Source organism: Gastrolobium bilobum, unplaced genomic scaffold (genome assembly GCF_033153095.1).
Source record: "Gastrolobium bilobum isolate Gb01-03AN ecotype WA unplaced genomic scaffold, APGP_CSIRO_Gbil_v1 utg39213, whole genome shotgun sequence".
Classification (NCBI taxonomy): domain Eukaryota; kingdom Viridiplantae; phylum Streptophyta; class Magnoliopsida; order Fabales; family Fabaceae; genus Gastrolobium; species Gastrolobium bilobum.
The window spans coordinates 20,817-37,759 of NW_026897470.1; the positions used below are offsets into that span (position 1 = coordinate 20,817).

Consider the following 16,943-nt stretch of genomic DNA (forward strand, 5'->3'; position numbering starts at 1 on the left):
CTTTAACACCATTAAATCAGAATATTAAGAAAAGAGAAAAAAATAAATATTGATTAAAATTCTAATTTAATAATATTAGAGAGTGAGAGATAAAAATAGGCATAGATGGAATAACCTATTGCTGAATCAATTATGGTAACTCATTATTAATTGTATTGAGCAGTTAAATCTAAGAATTTTTGCCCCATCGAAATGCCTTAAATATATGTTTATGAGCTTGAAATCAAACACCACTTCTTCATGTACGAAAAAAAAAAAAAAACCACTTCTTGTCCCCCGTAACGATTGAGTGAAGCTCCATAGTTAGTTCTTGTTTGAAGTCTGAATATTCGTACGAACGAACATCTTTGCAAAAAGAATCCACCATGCAACAACCTCACCATTACTTCTCCGCTGCCAAACCATCTTTTCCCTTACCCGTCGACGCCGATCAAAAAGCCACCAAGTTCCAACCATTCTCGGCGGCGCCACCGCACATGCGCACCTTCCATCTAGCATGGTTCAACCTCTTCTCATGTTTCTTCTCAACCTTCTCCATCCCCCCACTCCTCCCCATAATCCGCGACGACCTCAACCTAACCCCCGCCGAAATAGGCGCCGCAGGCTCCGCCGCCTTCGCCGGCTCAATCGTCTCCCGCCTCCTAATGGGTCCCACATGCGACCTCTTGGGCCCACGCATAGCCTCGGGAACACTCTCTCTCCTAACCGCACCCATAATCCTCGCAATCTCACTAGTTTCAACGCCACAAGCCTTCATCACAATCCGTTTTTTAGTGGGGTTCTCACTCGCAAACTTCGTTTCAAACCAGTTCTGGATGAGCTCAATGTTCTCCTCCACCGTGGTCGGCATGGCCAACGGCGTCGCCGCCGGATGGGCAAACATGGGTGCCGGCATGACTCAACTAGTCATGCCACTTGTCTACTCCCTAATAATGTACCTCTTCAATGTCCCATCTTCCACTGCTTGGAGATTAGCGTTCATAGTTCCCGCAATTTTTCAAGCAATAACGGGTATCTTAGTGTTAGCATTTGGACAGGACCTACCCTCAGGGAACTATAACAACGTGGAGAAAGAGAAGGGTAAAAAAGAGAATGTGTTGAAGGTAGTGTTAGGTGGTTTGGAGAATTACAGAGCGTGGATAATGAGTTTGCTTTATGGGTTTTCGTTTGGGGTGGAGTTAACAACGGATAATATAATAGCGCAGTATTATTATGACAGGTTCGGGGTGAATGTGCAAACGGCTGGGATAATTGCGGCGTGTTTTGGGATGGGGAATTTGGTTTCGAGGCCAATGGGTGGTGTTGTTTCGGACATGATGGGGAAGAGGTTTGGGATGAGGGGAAGGTTGTGGGGATTGTGGGTGGTTCAAACGGTGGCCGGTATGCTATGCGTGTTGCTTGGTAGAGTTGACACGTTGTGGGGTTCTATCCTTGTCATGTGCTGCTTTTCTCTCTTTGTTGAAGCTGCTTCTGGCCTCATCTTTGGTGTCGTTCCTTTCGTTTCCAAAAGGTTAGTTGGCTTGATACTAGTCACAAAAATAAGGTTTACCATTTCTCTTTTATTTCATAAAATTTTATTCATCCACACTACTAACGTTACGTAAGAGTGAAAATTGAATTTTATTATAATCTGATGAAGAGGGGAGAAAAAGTTAATGGGATAAAAAATAATAATTCTGCAACAATAGTTTTATTATAATGAAAAGAGAAAAAGAATTAATGAAATTTACTCACACTTCTTGTTATGTTAATGTCGCAGAAAGAAAAAACAATTATACAACAAGAACATAAATATTTTTCCTTAAAAGTAACATCCAAACATGCACATGTTAACCAGAAAAGCACTTTTATTTTTTTTCAAATAATTGCTGTTTCTGATGGAAAAGGAAAACCCATTCAAATTCTCTCTTACTAAATTTGAAAAAAAAAAAAAATTTCATTTATTTCTTTTTAATTAATATCCATTGAGGCTAATATATATATATATATATATATATATATATATATATGAGGCAGGATCTATATAGGGTTTTATTAGTGTTACTTAACATAATGTAAGTGTTGTTTCCAACTCTCACATCAAAAGGAGAGATAAAGTGGAATGATGAAAGAGAAAGAAAAACATGTGGACCCCACCTCTTTAATGTATGTGTAGGAAAGTGAAGTTATATTATGTTAAATGATAAACATAAAACTCATATATATATATATATATATATATATATATATGAGGTAGGATGTCAAATTTCAAATTTGACACCTCTATATATATATATATATATATATATATATAGACAAGATCCTTTGACACCTCGTCTAAGAACCGTCAGATCAAAAAAGATCAACGACTCTGATTTATAAGCATGTGATACCATTAATCTTTTTTGATCTAACAGCTCTTAGATGAGGTATCAAACTTCAAATTTAACACTGGTATCAAAGGATCTTACATATATATATATATATATATATATATATATATATATATATATATATATATATATAGTAAAAGAGTATTAGATATGACCTAATGATCTTTTTTATACAAGATTTGACTGCCGCGTGAAAACAACGTTTTTCTCAACTTTCACCGGACACGTAGATGGTGTTTCGGAAAACAACGATGTTGTTTATACAAGATCCCACTTGTGAATTGAAAGCATGTTGATGTATCCGCGTCCGCCGTCCGGACTCTTCAACTAATAAAACAAAATGACACATCAATAAAGAAATTTACTTTCTCTTTTAAAGAACAAGACTTTTTGTTATTTTTTATTTATTATTTTAGTGTTTTTCAATTGACCATCAAATGTCAATTAATGGAGAAAGTTTTCAATGCATCGGAAAGGAACAGCGGTGATCCGACGTATTGAGGTTTTCCCAATTAATGGGACGAACGAGTAAGAAACAGATGATTTGATTACTTTGCTTGTAAGCTAGCTAAAGGAATCAAATTTGGAGTTGTTATGATATTTATAAATGGGTCCATTTCGGTATTTTCTAAAGGAAAAAAATAAGTATTATGTTGTAGGAAAATTTTTAGGTCATGTCATAGAGATAATCAATTGTGGAGGTCACTATTTTTAAAATAAAAAAAAATAAAAGAATTGATGAGCTCATTTTTATGTGTCGGTAGAAAAATTGGTTGTGTCATGTGAAAGGAGAAAAATATTACTTTGTAATATCTTTTTTTAAATTATATATTATGTATCAAATATTACAGATTAACTAATAAAAAATAAAAAGTACATATTTATAAAATTTATTATCCAAATGATATTAGAACCAAAGGAAACCCAAAGTGATTTTTTTATATTTTATTATTTTATATCGTCCTTTAATTTTCTATTATTATTGGTTAAACCAGTAGGTTTTCATAATCTAAACTATAATTAATTTCCAGAGTTTTTACTCCAATTACACTATTTCCCGGCTTAGTGTTAAATGACTCAAGCATGTATAATAGATGTATAACCAACCACACATTAATATACCCGTAGCAGAATGTATAAAAAAAATGAAGGAAATTTTTAGTACTTAGCAACTTCCAATATATATATATATATATATATATATATATATATATATATATATATATATATATATATATTTATATATATGATTTATCATTTCTCTTATCATAGGAGATAAAATTATCTCACAAGATTATGTTATTTTAAGGGTTGGAGGAATTAATAAAAAGTATTTTGATAAAATTTATATAACAAAGAAACAAACAAAATTCTTAAAATATCTCAAAACAATATAATTTTGAAGTTGTAAAAGATAATTTTATCTCATGTGACAAAAGAAATATTTTTTTTTAAATACATATACATATATATATAGAGAGAGAAAGATCTTTTAATACCTCATCTGAAAATCGTTAGATCAAGACAAATTAACAATATTACGTGCATACAAATAAAAGATGAGGTGCATGTCTAGAGACTTCTCATCTCTGATTTGTATCAATGTAATAATGTTGATTTGTTTTTATCTAATGATTTTCTGATAAGATATTGAATGATCTTGTGTTTATATATATATATATATAGGAATTTATATTTTTGCAGCTGTTGTACGTGCAACAATCAAATACTTGCTATATATACTTGAAAGCATTAAATGCGGGAAATTATAACCATACAAAAGATGAAAGCATTAAACGTGGGGAACCATAACTATACACATGTCGTTACTATACGTAAAGCGGCTGCAGAAATAATTTTATATATATATATATATATATATATATATATATATATAATATATATATATATATAAAGGATCTGTTTATAATTTTTTTTTACAAACTACACTAAGAGCCTGTTTGGATCCTCTTATTTTTAAGCTAGAAGCTACTTATAAGCTAAAGCTAAAAAAAGAGCTTAAAAAAAGAAGCTAGAAGCTGTTTGAAAATAACATAAAAAATTTAGCTTAAAAATTACTCAAAAGCACATATTTCAAGAAAATTATCTATCTCTCTATCTTTATTACTATTCATTAAAAAAAAAAGCACACAATTCAAGAAAAACAGATAAGAGCTTAAAAAAAAGCTCCTCCTAAGAGCTTTTAGTTTTCAGATTTTTTCTTCATCATAAAAATAAGAGCTTTTCTCAAAACCTGTTTGGCCTAGCTTATGCTTATAAGTAGCTTCTAGCTTAAAAAAGAGAGGATCCAAACAGGCACTAAGTATGACCGGTCATACACTCTTAATTGAAGTATGACCGGTCATACACTCTTAATTGAAGTATGATCGGTCATGTGTGTGTATATATATATATATATATATATATATATGAAGAATCCGTTTATAAATTTTTTTTTACAAACTACACTATGTATGACCGGTGATACACTTCTAATTAAAGTATAACCGATCATGTAATTTGTAAGAATTTGTAAACAAATTCTTTTTAAATATTTATTAAATTAAACCGAGGATGTAATTTGTAAGAATTTGTAATAAAAAATTTGTAAATATTTATTGAATTAAATCGGATTTATGACACTGACCCTTGAGATAAGTTGTCATATTTTTCCACACGTCGTTATTTGCAGATCGCTAGGAGTAATATCAGGAATGACAGGAAGCGGTGGAACGTTAGGGGCTGTTGTGACTCAATTATTGTTGTTCTCAGGCTCCAACGTGTCGAAGGAAACAGGCATATCCCTAATGGGCCTAATGATGATATTTTGTACTCTTCCTGTAACCTTGATCTACTTCCCTCAATGGGGTGGCATGTTTTGTGGCCCTTCCTCCAATCATGGTTCCCTCCAAGAACATTATAGGTTGCTAGAATAGCACTTATTTTGAACAGAACATACATGCAATTCAATTCCATTATACTTCCACCGTAAGAGAGAAAGTTAATGTTCCCACATGGCAAAGTGTCGAAGTGATTACGATGAAAAACGATAAGTTAATATTGTTGCTGAATGTAAAACTAAAGAATATTTAATAGAGAGAGATCGACTCCTTTGTAAACTATGATAAAATTGTGGTTAAGGCGTTTTGTTAAGTTAGTAGTTAGAAAACTATTTCCTCTAGCTAGTGGCATAAAATGCATCACATCAGCATTCAGAAAATGTGCTCTAGATGATGCTGCTACATCCGATGCAAAAGAAGTCTTCAGGTTGCTTGGTATATACTGCAAAGCAATGTTGTATTTTTTTCACTATCCCGTAGTATGAATGGAAATTCAAAATACCTAATGCATTTGCATTTTTGTAAGGCTACTGCCAAATTGTTCTCAACTTGTTTAACTATTCTTCCAATGTCAATTGTTAATAGTACAACTTTTGGAAGAAAATGCAGCAGAATAGAGTAAAAGAACTCTCACAACTGCATCAAAACCATCAGATGCGAAAGAGTTGTCTATATTTGAAATAATTTTGTAAAGAACTAATTCAACTCAAGATCTTAAGTTGTTAGGTGAGTCTCTTTAATGATTTATATTATTAACTAACAAACCTCCTCACAAGAGAGCTCATTAGATTTGAAAGGTGGATGATGCATTGAGAGAGGTTATATTTACACTACTTTTTTTCTTACTATTTGTTATATATTACCAAATCTTAACCATTGATTTCCTTCAATTTAACAGTTATAATTTATTAGAATTAATATTTAATTAATAAGTGTGACCCAATAAATTATAACCGTTAGATTGATGGAAATCAATGGTTACGATTTGGTAATAAGAAGAAAAGATAGTAAATATAACCTCTCCCACGGAGATAATCGAACCCAGGACACCGAGACTCTGATATCATATAAAAAAAATTAATTCTACCCAAAAACTTAAGCTAATTGGTGAGGCTATATTAATGATTTTTTATATCTCTAACACACCTCCTCACAAGAGAACCCATTGGGCTGAAAGGTGGATAATGCATCAGGCCCAAAATACTTGTGCTAGGAAATCCCATAAAAAAGGGAGGCGGCGAGGATTGAACTAAGGACACCAAAGCTCTTGTTATTGACTAGATCCATATCTCACTACATATGCAATAGGATATCATAATCTATCTCAATCTTATCATAACAACATAATCCAAGGAGGATCAAGGACAAAGATCCTCATCCCCAACAAATTAGATGGTTATCATATCAATCAAGGGAGATCTAAAGCCCAAATCCACAAAAATAAATCCTATAAATAAGAGGCTGAAGACCCCAGGTACACACTTTTGACTTATTTACTATTACTGCCAACATTGTGTACACACTCACGTCTTGGCTATACGCCTATTGTTTGTACGAAGTGATTAGTACATTGGCTCTACGGCAATAAAATATCTCTCATAGATATCTCTAAGTGCATACATTTACAATATAGATCTACGGTTCATTAGGATCGAACATTGGCGCCGTCTGTGGGATCAATAAATTTCGAATCTCATTTCGTGATGGTAGTAAACAATCGAAGCGGAGCAAACAAGCCCCCGTCGTCGCCGCATCAACTGTCTGCAATGGAGAGGCTTCAAGGCAGCGGAAACCCAATCCTGGAAGAGGTACATACGAACGACACAGGATCTAAATCTGTGCCAACCAGAAACCAAGAAAAATCGGCGATAAACCAGCCCCAAAACAGGAATGAGGCTCATAACAACTGTGACGTTGAAAACAACCGTGGGAATCACAATGAAAGCCACCATGAAGGTCGTAATGGCCGTGGTGCTGGTCATAATAAGGACCATAATGATGGCCAGAGTATCCACAATGAAGAGCATCATAACACTAGAGGTCAAGGATATGGCCGAGGTGATGAGAATGAAGATCAGAAAAATGACAGCCCATTACCAACAAGCTTATAAATATGGCGATTCCACGGAGGTTTAAAAAGTGCAATGTGCCGCCCTATGATGGTAGTCAAGACCCAGAGGCACACCTGGAGGCTTTCAAGATCGAGATGCTATTCAACGAGATTACAGAACCCATCATGGCTCGGATATTTGCCACAACTTTAACTGGGCAAGCCATGACGTGGATCACAAGGCTGCCCATAAACTCCATTGATTCATTTGAGGATCTTGCAAGTACTTTATGTTTGAACTTTGCTACTAGCAAGGCTCACCCAATGACGGCATATGCATTGGGGCAAAGTCGACAAGAGAAGGGAGAAACACTGTGAAAGTATTTGGAACGGTTTAAACAAGCCGCCCTCAAAGTGCACAACTTGACCAAGGCAGTTCACATGCACCTGATTATTTCAGGTTTAGATGGATGATCTTTACTGGCCAAATCAATCTTTAAGACTCCATTCAATGACTTAGAGGAATTCAAAAGGAGGTCGGACAAATATCTAGATATGATGAAGATGGCTATAGCGTGGACAAGAAGAATGGAGACAGAGATCAGCAAGGTCCTAAAAAGATGTCCGACATGAGGTCTAGAAAGTCTAATAAGTGCTCTAACAGAGCTCAATTCGACAAGTATGCACCTTTAAACGTCCCCAGGTCTAGGATAAGGAGAGAAGTAGCCCAGAACGAGCTTCGTAATGTGGAAAGGCCAAGGCCGATCAAGAACAAGGGCGAACTGGATCGCTCTAAATATTAATTGTGCATTTCACGATGGTAATGGGCACACCACTAATGAATGCTGGGACCTCCGAGATGCTATCGAAAAGCACATCATAGAGGGAAAGGCTCAAATAGTACCTCATCTGCACTCAAAGAAGGAAGAACGACAAACGTAGGCAACGAAGTCATAGTAGAAGCCCTAGCCCAAAGAAAGAAAGCAAGAGAGATCGAGATAAAGATGAATGCGGCAAAAGCAAGAAAGATGAAGCCAAAGATAATGAATTTGAAGATGCCGAATATGAGTGGAATGTGATAAGTAGAGCACTTGGAGGTGGAGGTGATACCACTAGTGCCAAAAGAAAATACCTCAGAGAGGTTATGTCAATTAAAGACAGAACAATTTTTAAAGAAAGTGGAAACAAGTCATGTCCCCTGAGGTTATTCTTCACTGAAGAAGACTTGAAGAAGGTCATCCCAGGACATACTGATGGGTGAGGCTACATTAATGATTTTATATATCTCTAACACACACCTTCACAAGAGAGTCCATTGAGCTGAAACGAGAATGATGCATCAGGCCCAACATCCTTGTGCTAAGAAATTCCACAAAGAAAATGGGAGGCAGCGAAGATCGAACTCAGGACACACCAAGGTTCTGATACCAAGTAAAGAACCAATTCAACGCAAAAATTTAAGCTGTTAAGTTAAGGCCTCTTTAATGATTTATATAATACTCTAACAAGCTTCTTGCAAAATGTGAAAGCCAAACTCACTACAGCAAGTTACATTTGCAGATAAGAAAAAGCCTCAAGGATTTCCGTAGAAGATATATTGACTGCCATTAACTACTTCAGATGAATAGGATTGGTGTTTTTCCTCATGAAATCGAAGTCATTCTGGGGTTTAAAAACAAAATATAAGGAATTCGAAATCGTTTGAGTTTTGGAAAAAAAAATGTAAGTAATTTTGAATGACATTACTTTATAGATTATTGTTTCTCGTATTATATGAGATAAAATTATCTCTCATATATACATAAAAGTGTATGAAGCTCATGTTTTCTTTTTTTCTCTCTTCTCTTTACATAATTTCACATAGGTCCTACACACTTTTATATATATGTGTGTGTATGTGTGTGTTGGTTTATTATCTCTCATGTTATAGGAAATAATTTTATTTCCTATACACACATAAAATTGTATGAGGCTTATATTTTCTTTTTCTCTCTTTTCTCTTCACATGACCACACATGAGTCTCATATATTTTTATGTATGTAGGAAATAATTTTTTCTCCTACTTCTAGCAACGTGAATCTCTGCATCCATTATACTATGAATAATTTTTTCGTAGTCCTTCTCTCATGTTGAGTGACTTTTCAGCTTGCTTGAACTTTCATGACCAAGACAAATACCTGCAAACTTTTTGTTTTCTCCAATTTAATTGTTGTGTGCTTGTTTATCCTCAATACTTGCTCAGATGAATTATGAGTGCTATTCCATCCCCACCAACCCACATTAGTTCCTGAAACGAGTTAGCATCATGGTGATATAATGAACCAGGGTCCTCTAGCAAGATATACTTAGGAGGACATGCTGGAATTTATATAATGGGTGCTCATCTTCCTTATGTTGCTGGCCATATAGTAGTTATGCTGCCCAATCTGCCATACTTTCTAGAGGTTATTATGTAGATGGGGTTAGCAGAGATTTCCTTTTCTTTCCAGTTTTGAATTTGTCCTTATTTTATAGTTACTTATCCACTTACTTGTTCTATCATTTGGCTAATATTTGCAAACTTGAATGCCGATATTATATACTACAGAATCACAGATCAATTGTTTTGTTATACTTATTTCTTACTTGCCATTCCCCTCATAAACCACCTCAAGTATTTTGGTTCTTCATTGGGCTTCTTTGTGATATTTTTCTGTAATTGTGAAAAAGATGTCAATGGCAAAAAATGCACAAACAAAACTAATCTTTCGATTAGAGTTTGAGAAGTGTTGGGCTTCCTCCTTCAATTCTAAGTCCAAGCCCATAGAGGGGTTTCTTAAAAACCCTAAACCCTAGATCTCACATCCTCTATATATTCCTTAGTTGTGGGTGGAGGCTAGGTTAGATAAAGAAAAATATTTGAGAGACTCTTGAGTGATACTTGAGAGATTTGAGAGCAAATCTCTACGCTTTGTGTTTGAGAGATCTCTAGAGAGAGTTTGAGTGAAACATCTCTAGAGAGAGTTTGAGTGAAACATCTCTAGGGAGGTTTGATTATCACCATTGTTGGAGAGGTTGAGTTAACCACCACATTAGTGAATTTGACTATTTGTGACCATTATTTTCATAGTGGATTTTTGATCTGGACTAGGTACCGTGAGTTTTTACTTCTTCATTGGAGAAGATTTTCTCACGTTAAAATCTGTTTGCGTTCTTCTCTCTCTCTCTCTTGTTTGCGTTTTTGACTTTTCGCTGCGCTGCCCGACCTGGTGAAGTTCAGGCCGAGGTATTGCCGAGATCCGAGATCCAGGATCTCATTGACTGACTTCCGCAAAGGGCCCCTGAGCTGAGCTTGAGGGAACCGAGTTCCCAACAGTGGTATCATAGCCCGAGTTCGACGGGTTCTGAGGGAGACGAGATGGAGACCAGTGGCATAACCTGTGATGGAGATATGTTCAAGCTGACCGCAGACAATTTCACTTATTAGAGATCGAGGATGGAAGATCATCTCTACTGCAAAGATTTCCATGAGCCCATTATCCTTGATGAGAAACCGGCAGGCAAGACCGATAAGGAGTGGGAGATCCAGAGTCGTAAGGCAGTAGCTACAATCAGACAATATATTGACAAAAGCCTATTTGAGCACGTGTCTGAGTTCACGAACGCGTACAAGTTGTGGACGAAGTTGGAGTCCATGATTCAAAAGAAGACTCCCAGAAACAAAGCACACCTGGTTCGTCGACTTGTGAAGCTTGAATACAAGGACGACATGAGTATGATTGAACACCTCAACACCTACAAAGGTATTGTGAATCAGCTGTCAAAGGCTGAGATGAAAATTGATGACGAGATACAGGCCTTGCTGCTGTTGAGCTTGCTGCCAGAAAGCTGGGATACTCTGATGGTGACCTTGAATAATTCGACTCCAGATGGAAAATTGAAGATGGATGTCGTGACAGACAGCCTCTTGGGCGAAGAAGCCAGAAGAAGAGAACAAGGTATCTCGAGCATGTATGAGGCCAACATTACTGAGAACAGAGGGAATCCGACTCCCGGGGTAGAAGCAAGAGCTGGGGTCGAGATCGTGATAGAAGAAGAAAGTCCAGAGGTCGGTAAAAACTGAGATATGAGTTGAAGTGCTTTTACTGTGGAAAGACAGGTCATAAGAAGCCAGACTGCTGGACTTTGCAGAATGATGAGAAGAACGGCTCTGTGAAGCCGGATCAGATTATTCCCAAGAAAAGGGAAGACAAGAGCACCACTACGGTGGCTGCCAACTCGAATGCCGAGATATTCCTCCTAGGTGAGGATAATTATTTGAATGTTGCATATGATGATTGCACCTGGATTGTTGACTCCGGTGCTTCCTTCCACATTACTCCACACAAAGGTTTTTTCTCCTCTTACCGAGGCGGTGATTTTGGAGTCGTGAAGATGGGAAATCAAGTGACCAGCAAGATTGTTGGTGTCGGTGATGTAACCCTGACCACAGATGTCGGATGCCGACTTGTGTTGAAGGATGTGAGGCATGTACCTGACATGCGTTTGAACCTAATCTCGGTAGGCAAACTTGATGATGCCGGGTTAGTGAACTACTTCGGTAGTGTTAGATGGAAGCTGGCCAAGGGAAACTTGGTCGTGGCCCGAGGTAAGAAGGAAGGCTCCTTGTACGTGATGCAAGGAAAGATCAATGGCGGAGAAGCCAATTCTGTCTGAGATGAACCTAGCTTGGAGTTATGGCACAAGCGCCTCGACCACATGAGTGAGAAAGGGCTCCAGATCCTGAACAAGAAAGGATTACTGACCGGGTTAAAAGGCCAAGCGTTGGACAGTTGCACGTACTGCCTAGCTGGAAAGCAGCTCCGGGTTTCTTTTGTGAGACCAGATCAACCCAGACGATGCAGGTATATTCTTAACCTCGTCCATACTGATGTCTGCTCCATGTCAGAGAAATCCCTTGGAGGAGCTCAGTACTTTTTTTCATTTATTGATGGTCATTCTCGCAAAGTGTGGGTATATTTGTTGAAGTCTAAAGACCAGGTACTCCTATCATTTAAAGAATTCCATGCAATGGTTGAAAGGGAGACTGGCAAGAAATTGAAGGTGGTTCGATCTGACAATGGTGGTGAGTATTGCGGCCCATTTGATGCATACTGCAGAGTGGCCGGGATCCGACTTGAGAAGACGCCCCCCAAGACTCCACAGTTGAATGAACTTGCTGAGAGGATGAACAGGACTATTGAAGAGAAGGTCCAAAGTATGATATCCAATGTCGGATTGCCTAAATCATTATGGGGAGAAGCCGTCAGAACTGCTGTTGACTTGATCAACCTCTCACCATCACGGCCACTTGAAGGAGAAATTCCAGAAGAAGTCTGGACAGGTCGGAAAGCGGCCTATAATCAACTGAAGGTGTTTGGATGGCGAGCTTTCGTGCATATCCCTAAAGATGAAAGGGCTAAACCTGATGCGAAGACAAAAGAATGCATCTATCTTGGTTCGTCGAGATGTGAGTTCAGGTTCCGACTTTGGGATCCAATCAATAAGAAGATAGTGAGAAACCGAGATGTGATCTTTCATGAAGATGAGATCATTCATGACATCTTCGAAGCCTAAAGTTTGGGTTACTGTCAGACGTGAAGAACCCATCCCTCCTGTCCGAGCTGAAGCAGGGGGAGAAAATCAAGAAAATGAAGAAAATGATAACCAGTAACAAGCTGATGATGACCAAGACACTGAGGTCCGAGTTGTTGTTGAGATCCGGGATGAAAATGATGAACCGGGTTCTCAAGCTGAAAAACAGCCGAGATATCCAACTCGAGAAAGAAGACCCTCTACAAGGTACCCATCTGATGAATACACCGTTGTTGCTGAAGACGATGAGCCTCAGAGTTATGATGAGACTGTGACGAGCTCAGAGAAAGAAGAATGGGAAAAGGCAATGCAAGACGAGATGAGGTCTCTGCACGAGAATCAAACTTATGAGCTGACCAAGTTGCCTGAAGGAAGACGAGCACTGAAAAATAAGGTGGAGAGCTCAAACTCGTCAAAGTGCACACTGAACAAAATTGGTCCGACATGATGACAAAGCCGGTTCCAGCAAGGAAACTTGAAGATTGCTGCGAAGAAGTCGGGTTGATGCTGAAGCCGACGCATTTAAGTCGGAGGGGGAGATTTTTTGGGCTTCCTCCTTCAATGCTAAGCCCAAGCCCATAGAAGGGTTTCCTAAAAACCCTAAACCCTAGATCTCACCTCCTTTATATATTCATTAGTTGTGGGTGGAGGCTAGGTTAGAAAAGGAAAAATATTTGAGAAACTCTTGAGTGATACTTGAGAGATTTGAGAACAAAGCTCTACGCTTTGTGTTTGAGAGATTTCTAGAGAGAGTTTGAGTGAAACATCTCTAGGGAGGTTTGATTATCACCATTGTTGGAGAGGTTGAGTTAACCACCACATTGGTGAATTTGACTATTTGTAACCATTATTTTCATAGTGGATTTTTGATCTGAACTAGGTCCCGTGGGTTTTTACTTCTTCATTGGAGAAGGTTTTCTCACGTTAAAATCTGTTTGCGTTCTTCTCTCTCTCTCTCCTATTTGCGTTTTTGATTTTCCGCTGCGCTGCCCGACCTGGTGAAGTTCAAGCCGAGGTTTTGCCGAGATCCAAGATCCAGGATCTCATTGACTGACTTCCGCAAAAGGCCCTTGAGCCGAGCTTGAGGGAACCAAGTTTCCAACAAGAAGAGGAATGAGGCATTGAGAGAATGGTCGGAAAGGTTATCCTATCCTGGTTTTAAGGTGAGTTATATTAATTAGTTCTATAATATATGTAGCGTTTATTGTATAAAAATTAGATCATGTTTTGTAATTAAAAAAAGGGTTATATTTATCTCATTCAACATGAGATAGCTCATTTTTTTACACACACATAACAAAGGTGGGTTCCACTTTTATTTTTCTCTCTCCAATCATTTGTGGGTCCCTTTTATTATTTTGTTTTACTAACATAAGATAACTTATCTATACCAACATAAGAAAAAGATTTTCCTTAAACAAAAATCTAAATTCATTTTATTTGGCACTGTGTCTAAACGAGCTTTTTTGTTTCTTTTAGAAAAAGTTTAGTGTAGGGTGCATAGGGAATGTGAAGAGAGGAAAGTGTTTAGAGGAAAGTAAAATTGTAATTCTGCATAAAATTCAAAGGTTTAGGGGGTGTATTGGATTGAGATTTCAAAGAATTTCAATGGATTATTTTTGAACAAAAAAATCCATTGGTTTCAATTAGGATTTTAAAGATTGAAAAAAAGTCATGAGATATTCGATTAGGATTTTAAAAGATTATTTTAGAGTCAGTCTAAATCCGTTGGTATTCAATCAAGATTTTAAACATAGAAAAAATAATTTTGTGGTATTCAAAAATTTGACAATTTTAATGTATTTTCCATTGGTGTGGATTTCGTGAGACTTTTTAGTAAGAAATATAAATAGGATGTCTCTCTCACAATCTCATCCTAACCCTAGGATTTCTTGAGATTTCTCTATTGTAGTGTCTTCTTCTTCCTTTGACAGATTGACCTGCTCGAAACCAGATTTTGCCATGGGAGTTTTGTCAAAGCTCAAAAGTAGCAGATTTTGAGCATTTTCCATCACAAAACAACCCAAAGACAACAATCCAACAAGATTTTAATTTAATCCATCTCAAAAACAGCATAGTTTTGAAAGAGTTTTGAGAGTTTTTGGAAGTTTAAAAAATGATTTTTTAAGCTATTGGTCTCGATTTTTCTTGACACAAAAATGTGTGAATTTTGTATTAAAAATAACATAAAACAGTGGAAAAATAACAAAGTAACAAAAAAACCCCAAAACAATTTTTGTTTTACATCTACGAAACAAGATCGATTTAAAGAAAGATTGAAACTTTTATAATATGAACCCTATGTTTCATAACAATACATTCATGAACGAAATTCCTTTGCTATAGGAAACGATTTCAAACAATTTTTGTATCAATAGATCACTAAAAACTTGTTTTTCAAAAGCCTCAAAGCAACTTAAGATTTCAATCTATCGATTGAAAATAATTTGAGAAATTTTCTAAACTTTCATGTAAGAAAACCTAAAAATTCAGATTTGAAATTTTCTTAGAATAGTCAACGAAAACATGCATATGATATATGATTAGAAAACTCTTATCATGTAAAATAAAAATCTCAAAGTTTACAAGATCAATTAAAAAATGTCATAATTTTACTGATTAAGAAAATTATATTAGGTTTTACTTTTTATTTATTAATATCATTGCTTTTCTTTTGAATGTTTATTAAAAATTAATATGATTTTTTAAAATCCTATAAATACATATTGTCGTTTAAAATCTTATAAACTCTATTGAAATCCTTTAAGATTCAATCTTATGAAATCTTGATTGTAAAAAAAATCTTTTAAAAAAGTCTTTAAAATTCCTTCAATTCTAAATAGTCTTTTAAAATTTGTAAGATTTTTTATCTCAAAAAAAGTCTTTTAAAATTTCAATCCAATACATCCCCCTTAATGTCTGTCGTATTGAAAGAGATAAAATTATTTCTTACACACACATAAATATATGGGGCTCATGTCTTCTTTTTTTCTCTTTTTTCTTCATATGACTCCATATGAGTCTAACATATTTTTATGTGTATGTAAAAGATAATTTTATCACTTATAACATTAGAAACATCATGTGCAAAATTCAAACATACAAGTCATCTTGTTATATAACAACGTCGAAATTCACTAAAGAGTAAAATTGGGTATTAGTAGACCCATGGCCCAATTCCTATCTCCTCAATTGTTATGAGATGCAGCGGGTACTCTTTCAAATGTTTGGGCTGGACTATTTTTCTTTTGGGTCGATCATTCTTATGGCTCGATGTAGTAGCTGCAATTGAATTGGGCTTGATGATTTGTGTCCCTAGGGATAGGGAAAGACATGCTCCTTGCAAGATTAGATATTGTCTACTAAACAAAAAAATCTGAGAATTATTTACAAAAAAAAAATAAATAAATAAATAAATATGAGAATTAAATATAAGTCACCAATGGAAAGTTCAACTAGGTGTACGTGTATCAACCTTGATTGACATTTTATTCTCAAGCTTAATTTCTTATATCTGCGTATTAATGTTGAAAAAAAAATACAGAAGTTGAAGCTGATTTACGAAATTATCGTTATGTTCACATTTTTCTTCCTTTCAATAAAGGACAAAATTAATAAGAGTAGGGCATTCTAATTTATCCAAACGTCAAAGGCGGGGAAATTTTTTTCTTATTCTTTTAGTTCGCTTTTCTCTAGGGAGGTATTTGATAGATGGTTTATTTTCATATTCTCTGAAAAAAAGTAAGGGTAGTAATTCAATTCATCCATATTTGATAAAAAATTTCTAAAAAATGTGATTTATCCGAAATTTTGTTTTGTGAGAAAAATTTAAACAAAATACCACCTAAGAATACTATCCAAAGAATGATATTCTCACTTTTTCATAAAAATAAAAAATATGAAAATGGATGTGCCACAAAAATATGATATGATCATGTTGGAAGATCATAATCATACAAAGATAAATTAATGGTTATGATTTCGTAAGTATCTATTTTATCATTTTTTTCTCTCTCCTCCTTTCTTTTTTACCATTGATTCATTTTGTATGGTTATAATTTCCCACA

At 35.8% G+C, this 16,943-nt stretch overlaps 1 protein-coding gene across 1 annotated transcript; it reads left to right on the plus strand.

Annotated features, from left to right (window-relative positions):
• Positions 1 to 200: 200 nt before the first annotated feature.
• On the plus strand, positions 201 to 5,634 carry LOC133307165 (high affinity nitrate transporter 2.7). The gene is made up of 2 exons (XM_061507614.1): positions 201 to 1,510; positions 5,065 to 5,634. The coding sequence occupies exons 1-2, from the start codon at positions 366 to 368 to the stop codon at positions 5,306 to 5,308; spliced, it is 1,389 nt and encodes a 462-aa protein (XP_061363598.1). The 5' UTR covers positions 201 to 365; the 3' UTR covers positions 5,309 to 5,634.
• Positions 5,635 to 16,943: the final 11,309 nt, after the last annotated feature.